This window comes from Cystoisospora suis (assembly GCF_002600585.1).
Source record: "Cystoisospora suis strain Wien I chromosome Unknown contig_2221, whole genome shotgun sequence".
NCBI classification, from domain to species: Eukaryota; Apicomplexa; class Conoidasida; order Eucoccidiorida; family Sarcocystidae; genus Cystoisospora; species Cystoisospora suis.
The window spans coordinates 1-16,228 of NW_027155020.1; the positions used below are offsets into that span (position 1 = coordinate 1).

Consider the following 16,228-nt stretch of genomic DNA (forward strand, 5'->3'; position numbering starts at 1 on the left):
CGCGCGGCACTCGACACGCGGCACGGCACGCACTACAGGCGTTGACACACAGGGCGGCGGCGCAGAGTCGTAGCGAGGGCGTTACATGTGTCTGAAGTGTACAGTTTAGGCTGTCCTTGAGGCTTCAATGGATGGGAGACCCTGCAGGGCTCTCTTTATCGAGAGTAAACATCTCCCCTTTGCAATTCTTGCCAAATCGTTCATCTGGCCCGAGTCCGAGGCGGCTAGCTGTCATGGCTGCAGGCCTTACACACTGGCTCGCAAGAAGGCCTAACCCGGCCCGGACTGTGGCATCATGGAAGCCGACTCGGGAGTCGGACCCCGGGGTGCTGCCGGAGCGGACCTAGAGTGCACTCGAGTCCCCTCGGAAATAACGGACACTGGCCTGACTTGATGCACAGCGCCCCGCCAGTGCCGCGACAGCACCTCGAGTTCAGTCTTACGTGATACACAGTGGCCAGAGCGCGGGGGCCGAAACTCATCGGCTGGTCTCTGAAATGTACAGCTTAGGCTGTCTTTTCCCGTTCAAATCATTTGAGGCGTAGGCAGAGACGTCTTCGCGCAGCACCTTATTGAGAAAAACGCTCAGATTCGCCTGGCTGCGATTCTTTATGGAGCGTCGCTGAGAAACTCTTGGGGCGCTAATAGTTTGCGGTCACTGTTTCGACGGGAAGGAGCCTCGTGCTCGGTCGCGCGTGACTGGAGGAAGCTACGGTGTGAACCCCGACGCGCCCGTCGAGTCAGTATGGTGTTACAGTTGACGGAGTGTGGAGCTAGGACATCGGGATTGTTCCTCAAAGACGTGGCAGTGTAGGTCTCGGCGAGCACCTCAAAACCGGGACGCAGACGAGTGTCAGGTAAAGGGGCTAGAACGCTCACCGTTGGCACAGGGACTGACACAAAAGCACCCGAAAAAAATGCTTTCCTCTTCAGCGTCTGCAAGACGGGAGTAGGCAGTCAATTGTCCGCCAGCCTTCAGAAATATATCAGAAAGCTCCGTGACGGCCCTTGATGAACTTGGGTCGCGGCTTTTCCCCGTCTGCTTCCAAAGGGCTCTGCAGCCCGTCCCGGGGCGGAGGGCGAACAGCGCCTATACATCCGGTAGTACGCCAACCCGCGTTGGAGCTTATATTCGGATATTTTTGAGCCAAGACGCATCTGGTTTTTGCTTTCCGGCAAAACTGCTGCACTGCACGGAGGTTTCTTCGCTGTTTCACGCCACGGCTTGTTTCTCAACGTCGGGAGTTCCCGCAGTAGACGGCGTGTCCTCACCCATGCGCGGTGTCCATGGGGTGAGGTGCAAAGTGCCTTCTTAGCTTCGCTTCATGCCTAGTGCCGTACACGTAAGCAAGCCAGCGCATGGGGAGTGCTCTCGTGACAGCGACCTCATACCCATGGCGAGCAAGAGTGAGGGTGCTCGGGGCGACACGGTCGCCCCGTTTTCTTTGAGACGACGGCTTTTTCTGTGAGGAAGGAAGCCCCAACAGCAGATTTGGAAGGGACTTGCTGCAGTGTTCTCCTGTGCGTACACGTGCGGTGAAGCGACTGACGCCGCCGAGCAACTGGTCATCTTCGTTGACATCCCGATTTTCCCAAGGGGGGGGGGTGTTGCTGGTCACGCCCGTGTTCACGGTTTTTTTCACCTGCATGTGAGTGGCGCAAACCTTCATTACATGATGATAGGTCCTGGTTTCAGTGCAGAAACACGTCCGATGTTCACTACGCCTACCGCGGTCACGGGCCCTCTTCACACTGCAGACGAAGCGGGGAGTTTTTCTACCTCGGCGGTTCTCTCGCGTGCGCGGCCTCGTTTCTGTCCGTCGGGAGCTCGTTCAGTAACAACTGAAGAAGACCAGGATGTTTCTTTTCTTTTTTCTCTGTTGTCGAGGCCCTCTCTTTTTCTGTCACGCTCTCTGTTGTCTTCCGCATGCTCTCCGCCTTCTCCCGGCGTTCCAGTAGGAGCAGGTAATTCTTGCTTCCCTATCCAGCAAAACGGTGATCCATCATCACCTGTATTGTCGGTTAGCAACGAGGAATCTTTCTATATAAGTCATGACACTCTCCCTTCTTCGTCCTTTGTAGGTGTTGGTGAGAAAGGGAATATAGGTGAGCTTACGCCAGCGGATGTATTTTCCCGTTCTCTAACAGTAACGTGTTCAGGAGGAGGAACGGGGAGAGACGGTGCATCAACGCCAAGTACGGTTCAGTCTTCTTTTTCGAGTACTTCACGCGTCGAAGGCGAGCGGGAATCTTTTCATAGTAGCGCCGCATCAACAGGCCTTTCCCACCGGGCATTTCGAGCTCTACTGGTACGGCTGGGGTGCTGCTTTTCAGAAGATCCAAACCTTGATTCTTGCTGCACAGCTGCTCGCACTGCTATATGTAGGGTTCTGACGACTGCCTTATCACGTACAGCTCAGGCTGGAGGTCGTTTAGCTGACCTGGCGGGGTATTATTGTCACTCTTTCGAAACTTTTCATCGGGGGGACGAAACGCGGCCGTATAGCAGTGATACAACAGCTTCATCACCTTTTCGGGAAGTTGCTGTCTCTTCTCTCCCCCGGCATCTTACATATCTACCGACCCCATTTTTCTCGTCGGGCGATGTTAGTGCCGCTTTCGCGTCTGCAGTGTCTGCGTTCACAACAGCATTGAAACACTTGAAATTTGGAGAGGGAGAGGGCGACGACTACTTCTTTTCTTCAGACATTTGTCCCCGCCGTGCTCGACACAGGGGACCGAACTCAGACGGAGAAGGATCCGCTTCTTCGTCGCATGAAAGAGAGGGAGAGCAACACACAGCTGGACATCGTGAGGAGGATGCGGCTGTACGGGGAAGAGAGACATCGAGAAGGCAGAGATTACGGATAAGAAGCCAGTTCCATGAGGGACCAACTATAACCAGATCTTGCGGGGTACGGACCAGGATTTCGAGAATAGGTCACCGGAGTACAGACACCCGGCCAAGTCATAACTTGTCTGTGTATGCATGTGCCGCGGGCTGTGCTAATCCGTACTCGGTGGGACTTTACAAACGCCGGAGACTGGGGTTTCGTAGTTCCCACCCCCAAGGAGTAGAGAGAGAACATTTTCGCATAGAATCGAATGAAGGTAATTCTCAAGGAAGTTTCTTCCGAGGTCCATCAGAGGAAGCAGACGAGGGTTTTGAGCGTTTTGCTGACGTGACCTCTTCTTTGTTGAAACGGAAAAAGTCTTTCCGGCGGGGAGAAGCACCTGTGAATTGTGCGGGGCAACAAGGAGGACGTCTTCCATCGAATAGCATAGTTGCACCACAACATGACTTGTGTTTCACAGGCTCACTTCGCTTGTGTAGGGATATCTCTGTAGACTCTTGTCCCGGTGGTAGTGGGACTGATATTGAAGAGTATCCTAGTGTCAATAGTAGGACTGGAGGGGTGAAAGAAACAGAGCAACAGCAGGATCTTTCATGGACACAGTATATACCCTCATCGCCTGCTATCTTAAGCCGAAGTAACAGTAGCTGGAGTGTTAAGACAGTAGAGAGTCGTGTCGGGTGTACTCCTACCCTGACAAGTGTAACTTCTCCACCATCTCTTCCTCTTCTTCCCGTTTTTTCGACTAGCACTCTCCATAGACAATTGCGACGGGGCTCGTCGAGTAGTACCTTAGCGGGTGGTATCACTCAAACAACCTCGCGAGACGCTGAAAGGGATTTCTCCAACTCTGAAGACATCGCCTCACCTTCTGTCCCGGTTTCTCCCATATTATTACCTGCTTCATGTTCTCCTCCTCCGTCTTTGAACTGTGATGAAGAAGAAGGAGCATCCAAGGAAAAAGTGTCGTTTGAAGAGAAAAAGAGTTCAGCTTGCTCTCCTACTCCCCTAAGCCGAACTTGTGGGGCTGTTTTTCAAGCGCTGGAGTCCCTTCACTCTCCATCTTTTCCTTCTACTCCTTCGGCGGAAAAATTTCGAGAGGATGGTGGTCTTGATGGTCTCGAGAGAAGCAGGAAGGTTCCTTTAGTTCAAATCCGTAGACAACTTGTGTCCTCTAAAAGCACGAATGTCCTATCTAGTTTCTCTTCTGGAAGGACAGCCAAGCACGGGAGTCAGTCCATTCACCATAGCCATCTGAGTACGAATGACGCTGAGCTAGATTATGAAGAAGAATTTGAGATATCGAGTACTCCGCTTCGTCGAACCAAGTCATCTTCGGCAGATATTGCAGATCATTTCAAAGGCAACTTCGGTTTCGGAGGAGAACGGCAAGAAGAACAACAGCAGCAGCCGATAGAAGAGACGAAAGAGAAGAGAGGCAGTGGCTATTTCCCTCGTTCCAGGGGAGGGGGATGTAAAGCTTTCTTCTTTCCTCCTTTTGTCAAAGACTTCAGCGGAATCGGAAGTTTACACTTGGGAGGGCGTCGACTAAGAAATCTTCCCCGTACAACAGCAGCAGCGCATCCTTCGGAGAGACCGACTTCGAAGTCTCCGTCGTCATCTTTCACGACGAAATCTCCTTCTCCTCTGTGGCTCCACCATCAGAGGCCGCGGGTATCTAAAGGAGATGCAAGAGACGAAGAATTCATCTCAGGAAATTTCGTGACAAGAGAAGAAGGTAGAGACTGTTGTGGAAGGACTGAAGGGGGACGGCGGGCTTCTTCTTCCTCTCAGGGGCGTAGAGGTGGAGGCGAAGAAGAAGAGCAACAAGGATCATATCAAACGTATCTCTCATGGCATGAGGATAAGTGGAGTGAAAGGGTCTTTGATCATGTCGAAGTGGAGGATGTAAGTATCGATCCTCTTCATGGGGCTGGCTGTGTGATTATGTAGTGATCGCTCTACCTGAAGAGAAAGAATTTTTCTGAAGTCTCGTTTCACTGGGTCTCCCTCGACATAAAAAAGTGTGAGGGAAGAAGAATATATTTTGGAGGAAATCTAAACAGCTAGGTGTGTTTAGGACAGGCCAGGGAGATTCATTTCTCCAGACACTACTCCGACAACTACCACACATACAAGTAGAGTCCGGGCCCTCCCTCTTTTCCATTTTCTCTTCATGTCGTCTCTCGTTCTTTCCTCTAATTGCTTCCGTTTGTCTCTTTTTCTCATCCTTGTATGGCTGCCTAGAGTTTTTTTTTCTTTCTTTATCATCCTTCTGCCATCACACTACCCCCGTCTTCTACCCCATCTATCGCGACAACAGCTACCACATTGTACTTCCTGTGAATGTTGTACGCAACAACACTGTTCATTTTGGGATCTTCTGTCTCCTTGTTTTGAGAGGGAGAAGAACGTCTAAGGGAGTTGCCGCTATTTTATTCGTTCATCTGTTCTTCCTGGAGCTAGGATGTCTCCACAGAAGGCAAACAAACATCTCAGGAAGCCAGGGGGTCGACCCTCTGGGGGTGCACTTCGAGGGGGAGGCGGAAAAGGTCGTGCGAAGAGTCGGGGTCGGGGACAGAAGAATCGAAGGACCAAAGTTCAGCATCGACGTGCCAACCTGACAGCATCAATGGTGATAGATCGATCGAGACAGGAGTTTCTATCCAAGTATAATATCGCTCCAAAGAAGAGAAAGAAAAGCAAGGGTTCTGAATCGACTCATGATGGGAGGAGGAATGGCATGACAAAGAAGAGAAAAACAGAAGGAAAAGGAAGTTCTTCTACATCACTCTTCTCAGGCGGAGGAGGTCGTTCTGTGCATCTACTTCCCGTGTGTCCTACGGGAAATGATGAGATCAACGAAGGGGAGTTATGGGCGAGCTTGCGAAAGCATGACCTAGAGAGAATGAAAGATGAAGAAAGACGACTCCTTAGCCAAAAGCAGAGCAAATCCTTGTCGACTCATGAGAAAGAGGCTTCTTATCCAGGTGGCGGGGAAGAACAAGTGGTAGGATTGAAAGGTTTGGATGATAGAGAAGAAACGAATCATGATGAGGGACGAAGGGCCGAAGGAAATCGAACAAGTAGACAGTCGCAGAACGGTGTGACGCCGAAGAAGGGAGATGAGAAACTACTGTTGATGGCGGATCCCAAGGATCTTACTAGAAATGAACGGCGCAAGTTGCGATTAAGAAGACAGCGAGAACAAGAAGACTCGAAGTCTTCATGTGTATTGGCAGGGGGAGGAGATGTGAAGAAACTTAGGAAAGGGGGGATGAGTGTGGACGAGAGTAGTGAAGGATGTCTAGCAAGCAGCAGTGACTATGAGACATCTGGTAACGTGAAGTCCGTAGATTTAAGAGATCGGAATCACGACAGTGAAGAGCTTTGTATTTCTTCGGAGGGGGGAAGTGAAAATTACATAAGGAGAAAAAGGGACGAGAGAACGCATGCTGGTGTTGGTTGTCTGGAGAAACAGGAGGGAGTGGAGACTGTCAGAGCGGCGGAGAGTGATACGCAGATGATGTGTCTTTTGACGATGAAGAAGTATGGGTCGGTAAAGGAAGTGTTTGAGGATGACTTCGTTTACCAGGATTTTTCAAAGAAAGACGAAGAGGTAGAAGCGGAAGAAGTTAGTAGCACAGGGGCACACCAGAAAAGCCACTCCAACAAGAGCCAGATGTCTGCTGATAGGAAGAAAAATCCAGTTCAAAATTCGTTCAAGAAAATCGAGGACAAGAGTGCAGGTTGTGAAGGAAAGAGGAAGAGGAATGAAGGGGGTGAAGAGACAAAAAAACAGAGTGATTTGAAACGGAGGCGGGAAGCACACGAACAGAAACAAGAAAGAAAGACAGGAGAGTGTCCTATCACAAGAAGAAAAGGCGAAACATTCGCTTCTTTCGCACGGCGCGTTGATACATGGACGAGGTAGTATACCACACGTATCGCCTCTCACCGGCCCCCATAGATGGCGTCAGATTCATATATATATATATATTCGTACAAGTAAAGACGACGTATCTGTATGTAGTGTAGATATGTGTATGTGAATGTTTCTTCATATGTAAGTGTATTAGAGATGTGTGTAGGTTGATGCGTGTCGAAGAGTGAAGATACGGCGGGTATGGCTCGTGTATGTGTACTAAGCGATACCCTTCGCATCGTCACTCTTCGACAGGCATCAATCTACACACACCTCTGACGCACGTACATAGGAAGATACTTTTATGCAAACATATCTACACTATATATCTACACCTGTCGATATAGGTTCGTGCGCGCGCGGATGTAGTCAAGGCTCGCCACTTTTTTCTTCCTCTCGGAGTTCGGTTACCAATGTAAGCTTTACACAGTCGTGTATACATCTTCCGTGCCTTGACTTGCAGATGGTTAGCTTCTTCACTCCTGTTATACACCCATAGTCGGAGCCTATAGTACTCAACCCTCTTCCGCCACGCCCCGTTCTCCGGCCCTGCTTTTTGCTTTTGTTTCTTCAGAGCTTAGGAGGGTCCATTCAAACCGTCCGTGCCTTGTGTGTGAATGATCAATCTTTCTCGCGTGTGATGTACAGAGAAACCCTCAGGACCGGAGGAGGTGCATCTCTTCATTCTTCTGATAAGGCTAGCACAAAGAAAACCAAGAAGGACATAGGCAGCAAGCAGACTTTCGATGTATCAGAAAAGTTCTTGGGTGTCTCGATTTCTCACAGCAGATCAGCAGACTCAAGAACCCAAGATCTATCTTATATGCAGATCTCTAGGATGCAACAGCAGCAGCAGCAATCGTCACAGACAAAGACAGTCTCAGCCCAAGGAGGTCCGGAGACTCCTGTCTGGGAGAAGCCAGCCTTCGGAGAGGTTGTGGATCGCCCCCCGGAGCTCAAGCAATTCAAGGATGTGTTTGCGAGACTTAAGGAGAAGTCACATCATCATCATCATCATCAATCGCAGGAGTAGGTCTTCATCGTGAGTTCGGGTTGTGGTATGGATGGTGGTGTCGTTATTCGTTTACGTTCTCTTCTTTGTGTAATTGTGGTGTCGGTCTTCGGGTGTTCACAAGTGTTTAGCGTGTTCTTGTAAAGAGTAGGAAAGCCCAAAATGGTTAGCTGTGACCCTGACAGAGGATACCGTACCATACGCGAGGGGAGTTCTGAAGGCTATTGGTCTACGTATGGAAGTGGAGGGGGTGTAACTTCGCTCCTAATGGTGAACCTGTCGTCGTTGGGACGCTCACGTGTGTCGCGCCTACGGGTCGTTCATAAGGGGAACACAACAGGTAGGTCACACTGACACATTGTAGATCTCCGAGTTGTTTTCTTTTCGATACCAGTATCATCACGAACAGAAGCAATTTCTGCTCCCCCCTCCTTTCGCCAGTGTATGGTTTAGCTGTTTTGAGTGTAAGTGATTTCCGTAGTTCCATTCTTGATATATGACAGCCGCTCACACTCTCCCAGATCATTTAGAGGAAGCTATGTATATCCGCGTGTGTGTGTGTGTGTGTGTGTGTCTCGGTCTCCCAGGAACCAGAAGCGTTTGGCCTCCTCTCCTCGTGGTGAGAAAGTGACGGTGGAGGACGCGACAGAAGTAGGAACGCTCTCTCAAGCCGAATCGAAGGTGTATCTGAAGCAGGTGCAAGCTGCGTATGCGGCATTGAAAGCTAAGCGTCGTCGAGAAGCACAGGAGCAGATGATGAACTTAGGAGGCGGGAAAAGGAAACATGAGAAAGACTCGGAAGGTGAACTTTCTTATTCGCGCCCAGGATGGAAAGAAGACATGGCAGCCATTCATGACCTTCAGTGGACAGGTCTAGGGCGTTATAAGCCTGTTAACGATGAAGAGTAATTTAGCACGTCTTTCCCCAGTAGATCGAGAGGGATGAAAGCCCTGGGGGGGTTTCGGGATGGAAGGCTCAGAAGAAGATAAAAACGTCAGAGGCGAGAAAAACACAGTTTGACTGTATGGGGGATGTTAGCGCTTTTCTGTATGAAGATGACCGTCCAAAGAGGGTGTTTGTAAAGGAAAGCGGTACCCAGGAGAAAAGATCATATATCGCTCAGAGACTTTGGCAGGAATGCGGGTTCTTGAGGACGGCGCATGCATGCAGATGTGGAAGCAGTCAACCAACAGGCACCGTCGCAATGAATTTTCCCGGTGTGTGTGTACCGGCCAGACTTGTTTTCAACGGAAACTTCTGGGTTTTAACAATTGAGCGTTGCCGCGCTGCAGACGAGTGACGCCGGCGGTGTGTTGTAGCACTAGATCGTGCAGATTGGGAAGTTGCCAGGCAGACAGATTCTGTGTTTCTGCTGACAGGCGAAGCGGCTGAAGTTCCGTCGTGCCTGGTTTTTGCCGACTGTCGAGGATAGCCATCTGTAGTAGAGGGATCTAGGTTTCCGCGAGTTTTTCTTGTTTAGGGGAGGGAGAGCCTGGTATGGGCACGTTGTTGTGTGTGGAGGCGTGTCTCTGCTGGTAGGTGCCCCTCGGTGGGTGGATGACGAGAGCTCTGTCAGTCTCGGGACGATTTTGTTTCAAGATCTTTTTACTAGTCGGAGGGTTGCTATATGCCGCAGTGTGGCATGAATCTTTTGTATCGAATGCATGGTGTTCGGTGAATGCAGTTTGTCGTCAGCGTTTCCTAATACAGAACTTGAAAGATTTTTTGCGGTGGGTGCCCTTGTTGTCGAAGCTTCGAGAGATCCGCGAGTTTCACTGAGCCTCAGGAAATGCCAGGATAAAGCTATGAAAAGGTGAGGAGGCTTGCTCTTCCTCATCAATCATACCGCGCTACAGACGCTACGGACAGGATGTCCAGTCGTGTTCCCGTGCCAGGAAGCAGTTCTCTCGATCTGGAGAGGTTCCCGTGCTTGAGGCTTCCAGCTGCAAGGCCTCCGCGTTTGACACTTTTTCAGAACTAAGTTCACATTCCAAGGTTTTCTGCAGTCCGTCGTGTACTGTCCGCTGGTGAGGCCTAAGAGAAACGCCGTCGCACTTGAGTCAATCGTACTACCGGGTGTGGATGGCGTTCGCGCCCGGTGCCTTTTTCACTAGTGCTTGGTGGGAGTCGGCGCAACTCATCCGACAAGAATCGTGCTTCAAGGGAAAAACCATTTCTTGAACCAGGGAGAACAATCTCTCGATCATCTGCGAAGGTAGAGGTGCGCTGACATACTGCAGCGTTGCGACCAATAGTTACCATGTGGTAAGTGTATCATCGCGGAACATCCACAAAACAGCAGTGTAGTGGGATTGCGGCGTCCACCGATCCGTTGCGCCGGTGCGTGTGCTCCTTGCCATCACCGTGGTGTTTAGCCTTCCGCGACCGTAGCGTTGACCTCTCACCACAGGTGTATTCGTCGGTACGAAACGGCCTCCCTGGGCAGCTGGTTCTAACGACTCTACCCCTCTAAACCATGTGGAGACCGGCCAGGGACCTAACGATGTGGCTTGCAGTGCAACGCGGTGCAGCATCACCCAATCAGCCGGTGCGCTAGGGGGTAGCAGTAAGTGGCCGGCAGCCGAGGAAGGGGCTTCTCAAATAGGAACCCCTTCCTCGGCTGCGAAGGCACACTGCTCGCGCTCATCCAGCGCGAGCAGTGTGCCTTCTTTTCTGTTTACGACTTCTTATATTACTGCGTGGCTGAAGTGGCTGCTCTGAACGGATCCTCGGATACGGAAGAGAGCTTCGCGTAACTTAAGCCGACGTAGAAAGCAGGTGACCGCATTTCCAGAAGTCAGAATGCCTTACAGGCTGAGCCAAACACGAAGGTCACCTTGGCAAAGGAGTTTTATTGCCATATCCACGAGGAGGCACCGGCGCTCCGGCATTTCTTCCACAGCCGTTTGAATGCACTTGTGTGTAGCGCGGGTTCACTACGCTGCCTTATCAAAAGACGGATTTCCCTGACAGCTGTGGGCGTTTTATTACCTTCTTACCAACGGTGCCGAAAGAAGAAAAAGTGCGGTCAGGCTGAAGTGCTGAGACGGAGTGCCTCGCCTTTACCAGTGGCGGTAAGTCTTCGGGCATGACACGGCTGTTCAGACTTCCGAAGCGATGTCAACCCATAGCGCCCCTCCGTCTTTGGCAAATTAACGCCACCGCTGAATGCACGTGATTAAACTGAGCCTTACGCCTCCCATCGTTTGGAATTCGCTGCGCCCCCACGTTTGCGAAGTTCACAACGAAGAAACCTTTCGTACTGGGGCTTCCTGTGCTTGTAAGAAGGAAGGTCGACTACAATGGGGTTTGCGCGGAGACACAGTAAAGCCGCGAGGAAATCTCTGCATTCCGGGTGCGTACGTATATGGGGGCCAGCTGTCCTCGTCCACATGCCTATACCTGTGCTTTCTCTACAGATTTTCAAGAACCTAACGAAAAAGTGCACAGAGGGATAAGAAGCTACATCTGCGGGGAGGCTCTTAGTTTCCTCCGAGGAGCGAGGCAATTGCTGCGCTTCCCCCCCCTGCTGGAGCGTTGGCAGCAGAATACTTCATCCCGTTTTCGAGGAGCCAATGTGCGAGGAACTCCACAGGCTGCTCGGGGCGTTCATTGACAAGCACTGTCAAAGCAGGCAACAGCGCAGGAACAACCATCATGTCGAGGTACTGGCGGATTGGAAGCGACTGAACGCTCAGTTTTGGAGGCTTCTCACCAAGTGCAACGCGATCGAGCTCCGCCATGTTCCTTGCGGGGACAGGTGAGAGGGGCGGTGGCGATGTGAGCGGCTCCGCATTTCCCGCTTCACCCTCTGCGCCGGCGTTTGAAGGTCCGACATCTTCCTGAACTGACCCGCGGGGCACAGAGGCGAGCGACAGGCGGGAGCCTCTCATTTCGACGAGTTCCTACGACGATGTTGTCAGTTGCTCAAACGGTTAGCCAATCAGATAGCGACTTCGTCCGTTTGACCGAGGACGGTCACACCAGGCAAGCAATGAAGTTAGCCACTTGCAGAGAAGACGGCAGGCACACTGAGAAATACAAAATTCTTCTCCTCGGCACAGGTGCACATACGTACGACAGAGCACATTACATGCCCAAACTACGTTACTTAAAAGATGCGACAGCTATTACGCTTTTCACATCGAATGGTTCGTGGACGACAAATTACGCAGATCACTGACTTATCTGCAAAGCCCCGATAAAATGACTTCTGACCAGCCACCGCCACCTGATGAATGCCCTTCAAAAGAGGGACGACGGCAGCAACGCTATTTTCAAGAGTGTGTTAACTGGTCCAGAGAGGAGACTCGTTCTCGGGAGTACGATGCTGATTCCGCCTCGCGCTCCGGGAGCAGCAGTAGAAGCAGTCGCAGTTTCGAGCAGTACCAATCTGCCAACTACCGGAGACAAGATGCAGAACGAAAGGGACCAGATTCACAGGCCCGGAATCCAGAAGAATGGTAATTCACTGCTTCCCGCAGAACGAAACTGAAAAACCCACCAACAACCGCAGAGCATTTGGTTGAACGGGGGGGACACTTCAGTGCGGGCGCGCTCTGAATACTGAGTTCGACTTTTCGCTGATGCGTCACCGTATCTGCGCGTCATGTCACCGGACACGTCGAGTCCACAGTCCAACGTTGATTGGGCAGGCCCGGGCCCTGGGAGTTCCGCGGCCATCTCGGTAACCCAAGACAACAGGTGTGAAGTTTTATAGGAGAAGTTCTCACGGGGCCGCTCTCAGCTTTCGATTCCTCTGGTGTTCGATATGAAGGGTATACCGTCCTAGTCCCACACTGAAATTTACCCTAATCTAATTACACTGGCAGAGTCGAAAGAGCGTGAACACGCTATCAGCCGCTTCTACGGCAACAAGATAGTGCATCCCTCCGAGGTAACCAGCCCAACAAAGGGCTGATCAGAAAACAACTAACATGTGCCAGGGTCTATAGCGAGATACACCTGCGCATTGAAACAGGCGAACCGCACAGAGTAGCCCACCCCAGTACTCTACGCCAGCGTGGCAATGGCACCTTCCAACAGAAGAAGCGGGATCCTGCCTCGACAGGAGGCCCGGTGTACGGCGGAGTGGCGCAGCATGGGGCATTCAAGTTGATATGCAGAACTTCGAACAAAGCTTCTTTCTCAGTCTCTTGACTTGCGAGGTCACATTTGCTGATAAGAGCAGGGAATGTCACGCGTACACTAACAGGAAACTGGAGCTTGAATTTCCCATCTTCGGGACGGAGCCCTCGCGGCTGGCGACTAATTCTGGAGTTGCACTTATACCATTGTGCGCTGAACTGGCGCACAAGCGACACGGGGCACTTCTTGAACTGAAAACAAAACCAGGCCACGAAATAATAACGCAACACCCTGCGGCGTGCCCCCGATGTAACTGTTTCCATGTTGAAGTATACCAGCATACTTAGTGCCCTGTCATCCTGAAAAGAAAAAAACTTTGTTCCGGAACAAGCCACAGAGCTCCTGTTGACTCCGACAACCGCTGAAATTGCCGCGCCATCATGAAAGCCCCACCACGCAGCTCTACCCGGGCTACTGCCCCAACGCTGGTGCTTGAACCTTGCTATGCACATGCAGCATCGAAAGAGGTATCATGTAGCCACAAGCGCACACGTCGGCGAGAATGAGAGCTTGTCCGTCTCCTTCCATCGAAATATCGCGACAGCCACGCGGCGGTACAGTCCGAAAAGAGAACGGTGGTAGTCCATCAAAAACCGGTCCGTGGTGTACCCAAGAACAGAAGAGATACCTGTCTGTCACTGCCAGCCACCACGCGAAAAAGAAAAAAAACGTACCTGAACATGTCCCAAATTTATACTCAGCCAAACACAGCAACAAGCACTGCACATCGCTTCAGCGCACCAACGGAACAAACAGTATCGGAAATGAACCGAAAGGGGCCCCAAATGGCCAGTCGCATACTCCTCGTAGAACACAAAAAAATACATCAGAAACAGCACCTTAATAATAAGAACAGCCTGTACCACTTCAGGCTGCCACGGTGCTCCGCCAAAAATCTCCGCCGCAGCAGGGAGCGAGTTGGCAATAGCCGCTTTCCGAAACAGCCTGTACCGGAGAAGGACCAAGTGCACGACACAGTTGAGGAGAGTCCGCTGCGGGTGTCCGGCAAGTCGCCGCTGAGAGAACGAGGACCCCCCGGGGCGTAGCCAGCACCGAGGCAAGCGCTCTCAGGTGGAACTCTCATACCATGGACAGCAAGGCCCTGACGTTGTTTGCGTAGACAGCCCGGGAGACGGAAAAACCCTCACGCTGACCAGCGTCCTCAGAGTTCCAGAGCTACTGGCCAGCTCGACTGCACCGACTCCTGAAACCCCTCTTCGCCGATGTCAAACCTGCGTTCAATAGCTTTGAGATGAAAGAACTACACGTTCAGTGAGGAAGGAACGGATCCAGACAAAAGAAATCACCAAAATCCTCGGCAGTCTTACCGCAGAATACGTGCGCTATGTTCGGTCTGGCTCTTTCCAGTAACCCTGGCGGGAAGGAAGGACCTTTGCTACGGGTCACGTGTTCCCGCCCGAAGCCAGAGAGGGTGACCCGTTCCCCTTCCCACTCGTTTGCAAGCGAAGCACGCCTCAGTCTGGTAGAGAGCAGCGGCTCTTCCCTTCCGAAAGCAGGAACTATAGCACGCGAACGAGACCGCTGTTGCTGTGGAGACCTCCAATCCTGTTCTACTGCGGACGTGTGAGTCATCGAGAAAGGAGACTCGGCTTCCACCAAAACGCCTCCAGGGCCACGAGCTCCATCCTCAACAGACATTGTCGAGAGCGTACTTCCAGTGTCCGCCTCATCTCCTCTGCCGTGTGGGCTTCGGGACAACTGAAAATAATAAGGAAACACACACAAACCTCTGGTCCTTCTGAGTCTTTTCTCAAAAAAGATGTGCCACGCGCTGATAGCTCTAGCAGCGAGGCCCATGTCAGGCTTTTCTGCAGAGGCTGTTCCTGGTATCGAGGCCATAAACTGCCACATGCGTAGTGCGTTACTATCGTGGTTTCTATGTTTGAAAACGAGGAATCTTTCCACACCATGCCTGCTCGGAGTAAACCTCTGTTGCGCGAGGACCGCTATTCATTCTAGAGTTAAGCAGCAAGCTGGTTTGAAGCAAACACTACTTACTCGCTCAACAATGATCGCCTTCGTGTGAGCCGCTTTCCTCAAAAAAGCAGTTGTCCACGAGCTTCGCGCGTGCGCCATGCCTGCTGACTATAAAAAGACTCTGGGAGCTCAATCGTGCGAGGGGACCTGCCAGTCGCGGATTCGTGCTAGGGGCGAACACCACGACTTGGCAGACCGCGGTTTCCACAGTGGGCAAGAGCGCCCAGCTTCGCGCAGAGTCGAGCCTTCTTCCAAACAAGCAAGCGACGTTTATGCTCGCCGCCGAAAAGAAGACTCCCTTCCCAGACAATACGGAAGAGGCAACGCTCACTCCAGGAATGGCTTCAGCCAAACCAGTAAGGACGGCCGGAGCCCGGCCTCCGGCAGCAGCGGTGGTGTCGGCCTGGTGGCCGCTCCACTCACGTTAAAGGCCCATCTCTGCAACCACAAGAGCCACTTAAGCAGCACAGAAAGGCCCAAAAGCGGCTTCCCAAGAAGCTCACCGAGAAAAATCAAAAGAGTGGGTCGTCGTAGAACAGCATTGTCACCACGTTCGGGAAAAGCTGTGCGGCCAGAGTATCGAGAAGTCAGTCTAGGCAAGTTATCTTGGAGAAGAGATGTCTTCCTTGGACCAGTCGGAGTAAAAAGAAGTGGAGAGGCAAGACCGCTAAACGTGCAGCAGTCTCCTGACTTCTTAAATGGACCGTGAAGGACGGACTGAGGCTGATGGCATGCAGTATGGATCAGGCTGCGGGATAGCAGGCTTGTGGCACAGCGTTCGAGATCATGTTCCGCAGGCAGCACTCTCCTTTCTCTGCTGCGAAGCTCAACGGACAATGGAACACCAGGAGGAGGTAAATCCAGCTGGTATCAGAGTAAAGTTTTTTCCCGGAATCTCGGGGGACCGTGTATTGTGGCCGAGCCCCTGTCTGTCGAATGAGTGCGATTGAGGTTCTCATGCGAAGCTGTGTCCTCTTCCCGTGAACGTCGACGCGGCTTGTATGAACTGCCCACATTTGAAACTATTTGCACCGTATGATTACGCGGGTCTGTTGGATCCGCGTCTGCTGCTCCAGCGCGAGGGGCCAGGAGGATTAGATCATTGCGTTCGAGAGGACCCGACAGAACGTGCCTGCGAGCGGGCTCCCTCGGCTGTGGACAACAAACTCTTCGCGGCGTGTAGAAGTGCGGTTATGTACAGCGAGATTGTCGGCACTGCCGGTTAGCAGAGAAACTCGTGTTGATAGTGAGATCTCAGGGCAGAACGTTTGGTTACTGCGGTTGTCGAG

At 51.8% G+C, this 16,228-nt stretch overlaps 3 protein-coding genes across 3 annotated transcripts; 2 read left to right on the forward strand and 1 right to left on the reverse strand.

The window, feature by feature from the left end:
* Positions 1–1,115: 1,115 nt before the first annotated feature.
* CSUI_004679 (uncharacterized protein) lies at positions 1,116–8,701 on the forward strand. Its single transcript, XM_068064864.1, has 3 exons — positions 1,116–6,785; positions 7,355–7,809; positions 8,380–8,701. Exon 1 carries the CDS (start codon positions 1,674–1,676, stop codon positions 4,806–4,808), a length of 3,135 nt encoding a protein of 1,044 aa, XP_067923153.1. The 5' UTR covers positions 1,116–1,673; the 3' UTR covers positions 4,809–6,785; positions 7,355–7,809; positions 8,380–8,701.
* Positions 8,702–10,719: 2,018 nt separating this feature from the next.
* CSUI_004680 (uncharacterized protein) lies at positions 10,720–11,287 on the forward strand (the record flags this gene model as incomplete). Its single annotated transcript, XM_068064865.1, has 2 exons — positions 10,720–10,867; positions 11,213–11,287. Coding segments are annotated over 2 exons (186 nt in total), but the record flags the coding sequence as incomplete, so codon positions are not given.
* CSUI_004681 (dpy-30 motif protein) lies at positions 11,276–15,644 on the reverse strand (the record flags this gene model as incomplete). The annotated part of the gene is made up of 3 exons (XM_068064866.1): positions 14,961–15,644; positions 14,270–14,660; positions 11,276–11,640 (listed from the first exon to the last, which is right to left on the reverse strand). The coding sequence occupies exons 1-3, from the start codon at positions 15,036–15,038 to the stop codon at positions 11,276–11,278; spliced, it is 834 nt and encodes a 277-aa protein (XP_067923155.1). The 5' UTR covers positions 15,039–15,644.
* Between the last annotated feature and the right edge of the window lie 584 nt (positions 15,645–16,228).

Bases quoted from the DNA above. Each gene is read 5' to 3' on its own strand.
- CSUI_004679 (XM_068064864.1), top strand. From the start codon at position 1,674: ATGATGATAGGTCCTGGTTTCAGTGCAGAAACACGTCCGATGTTCACT.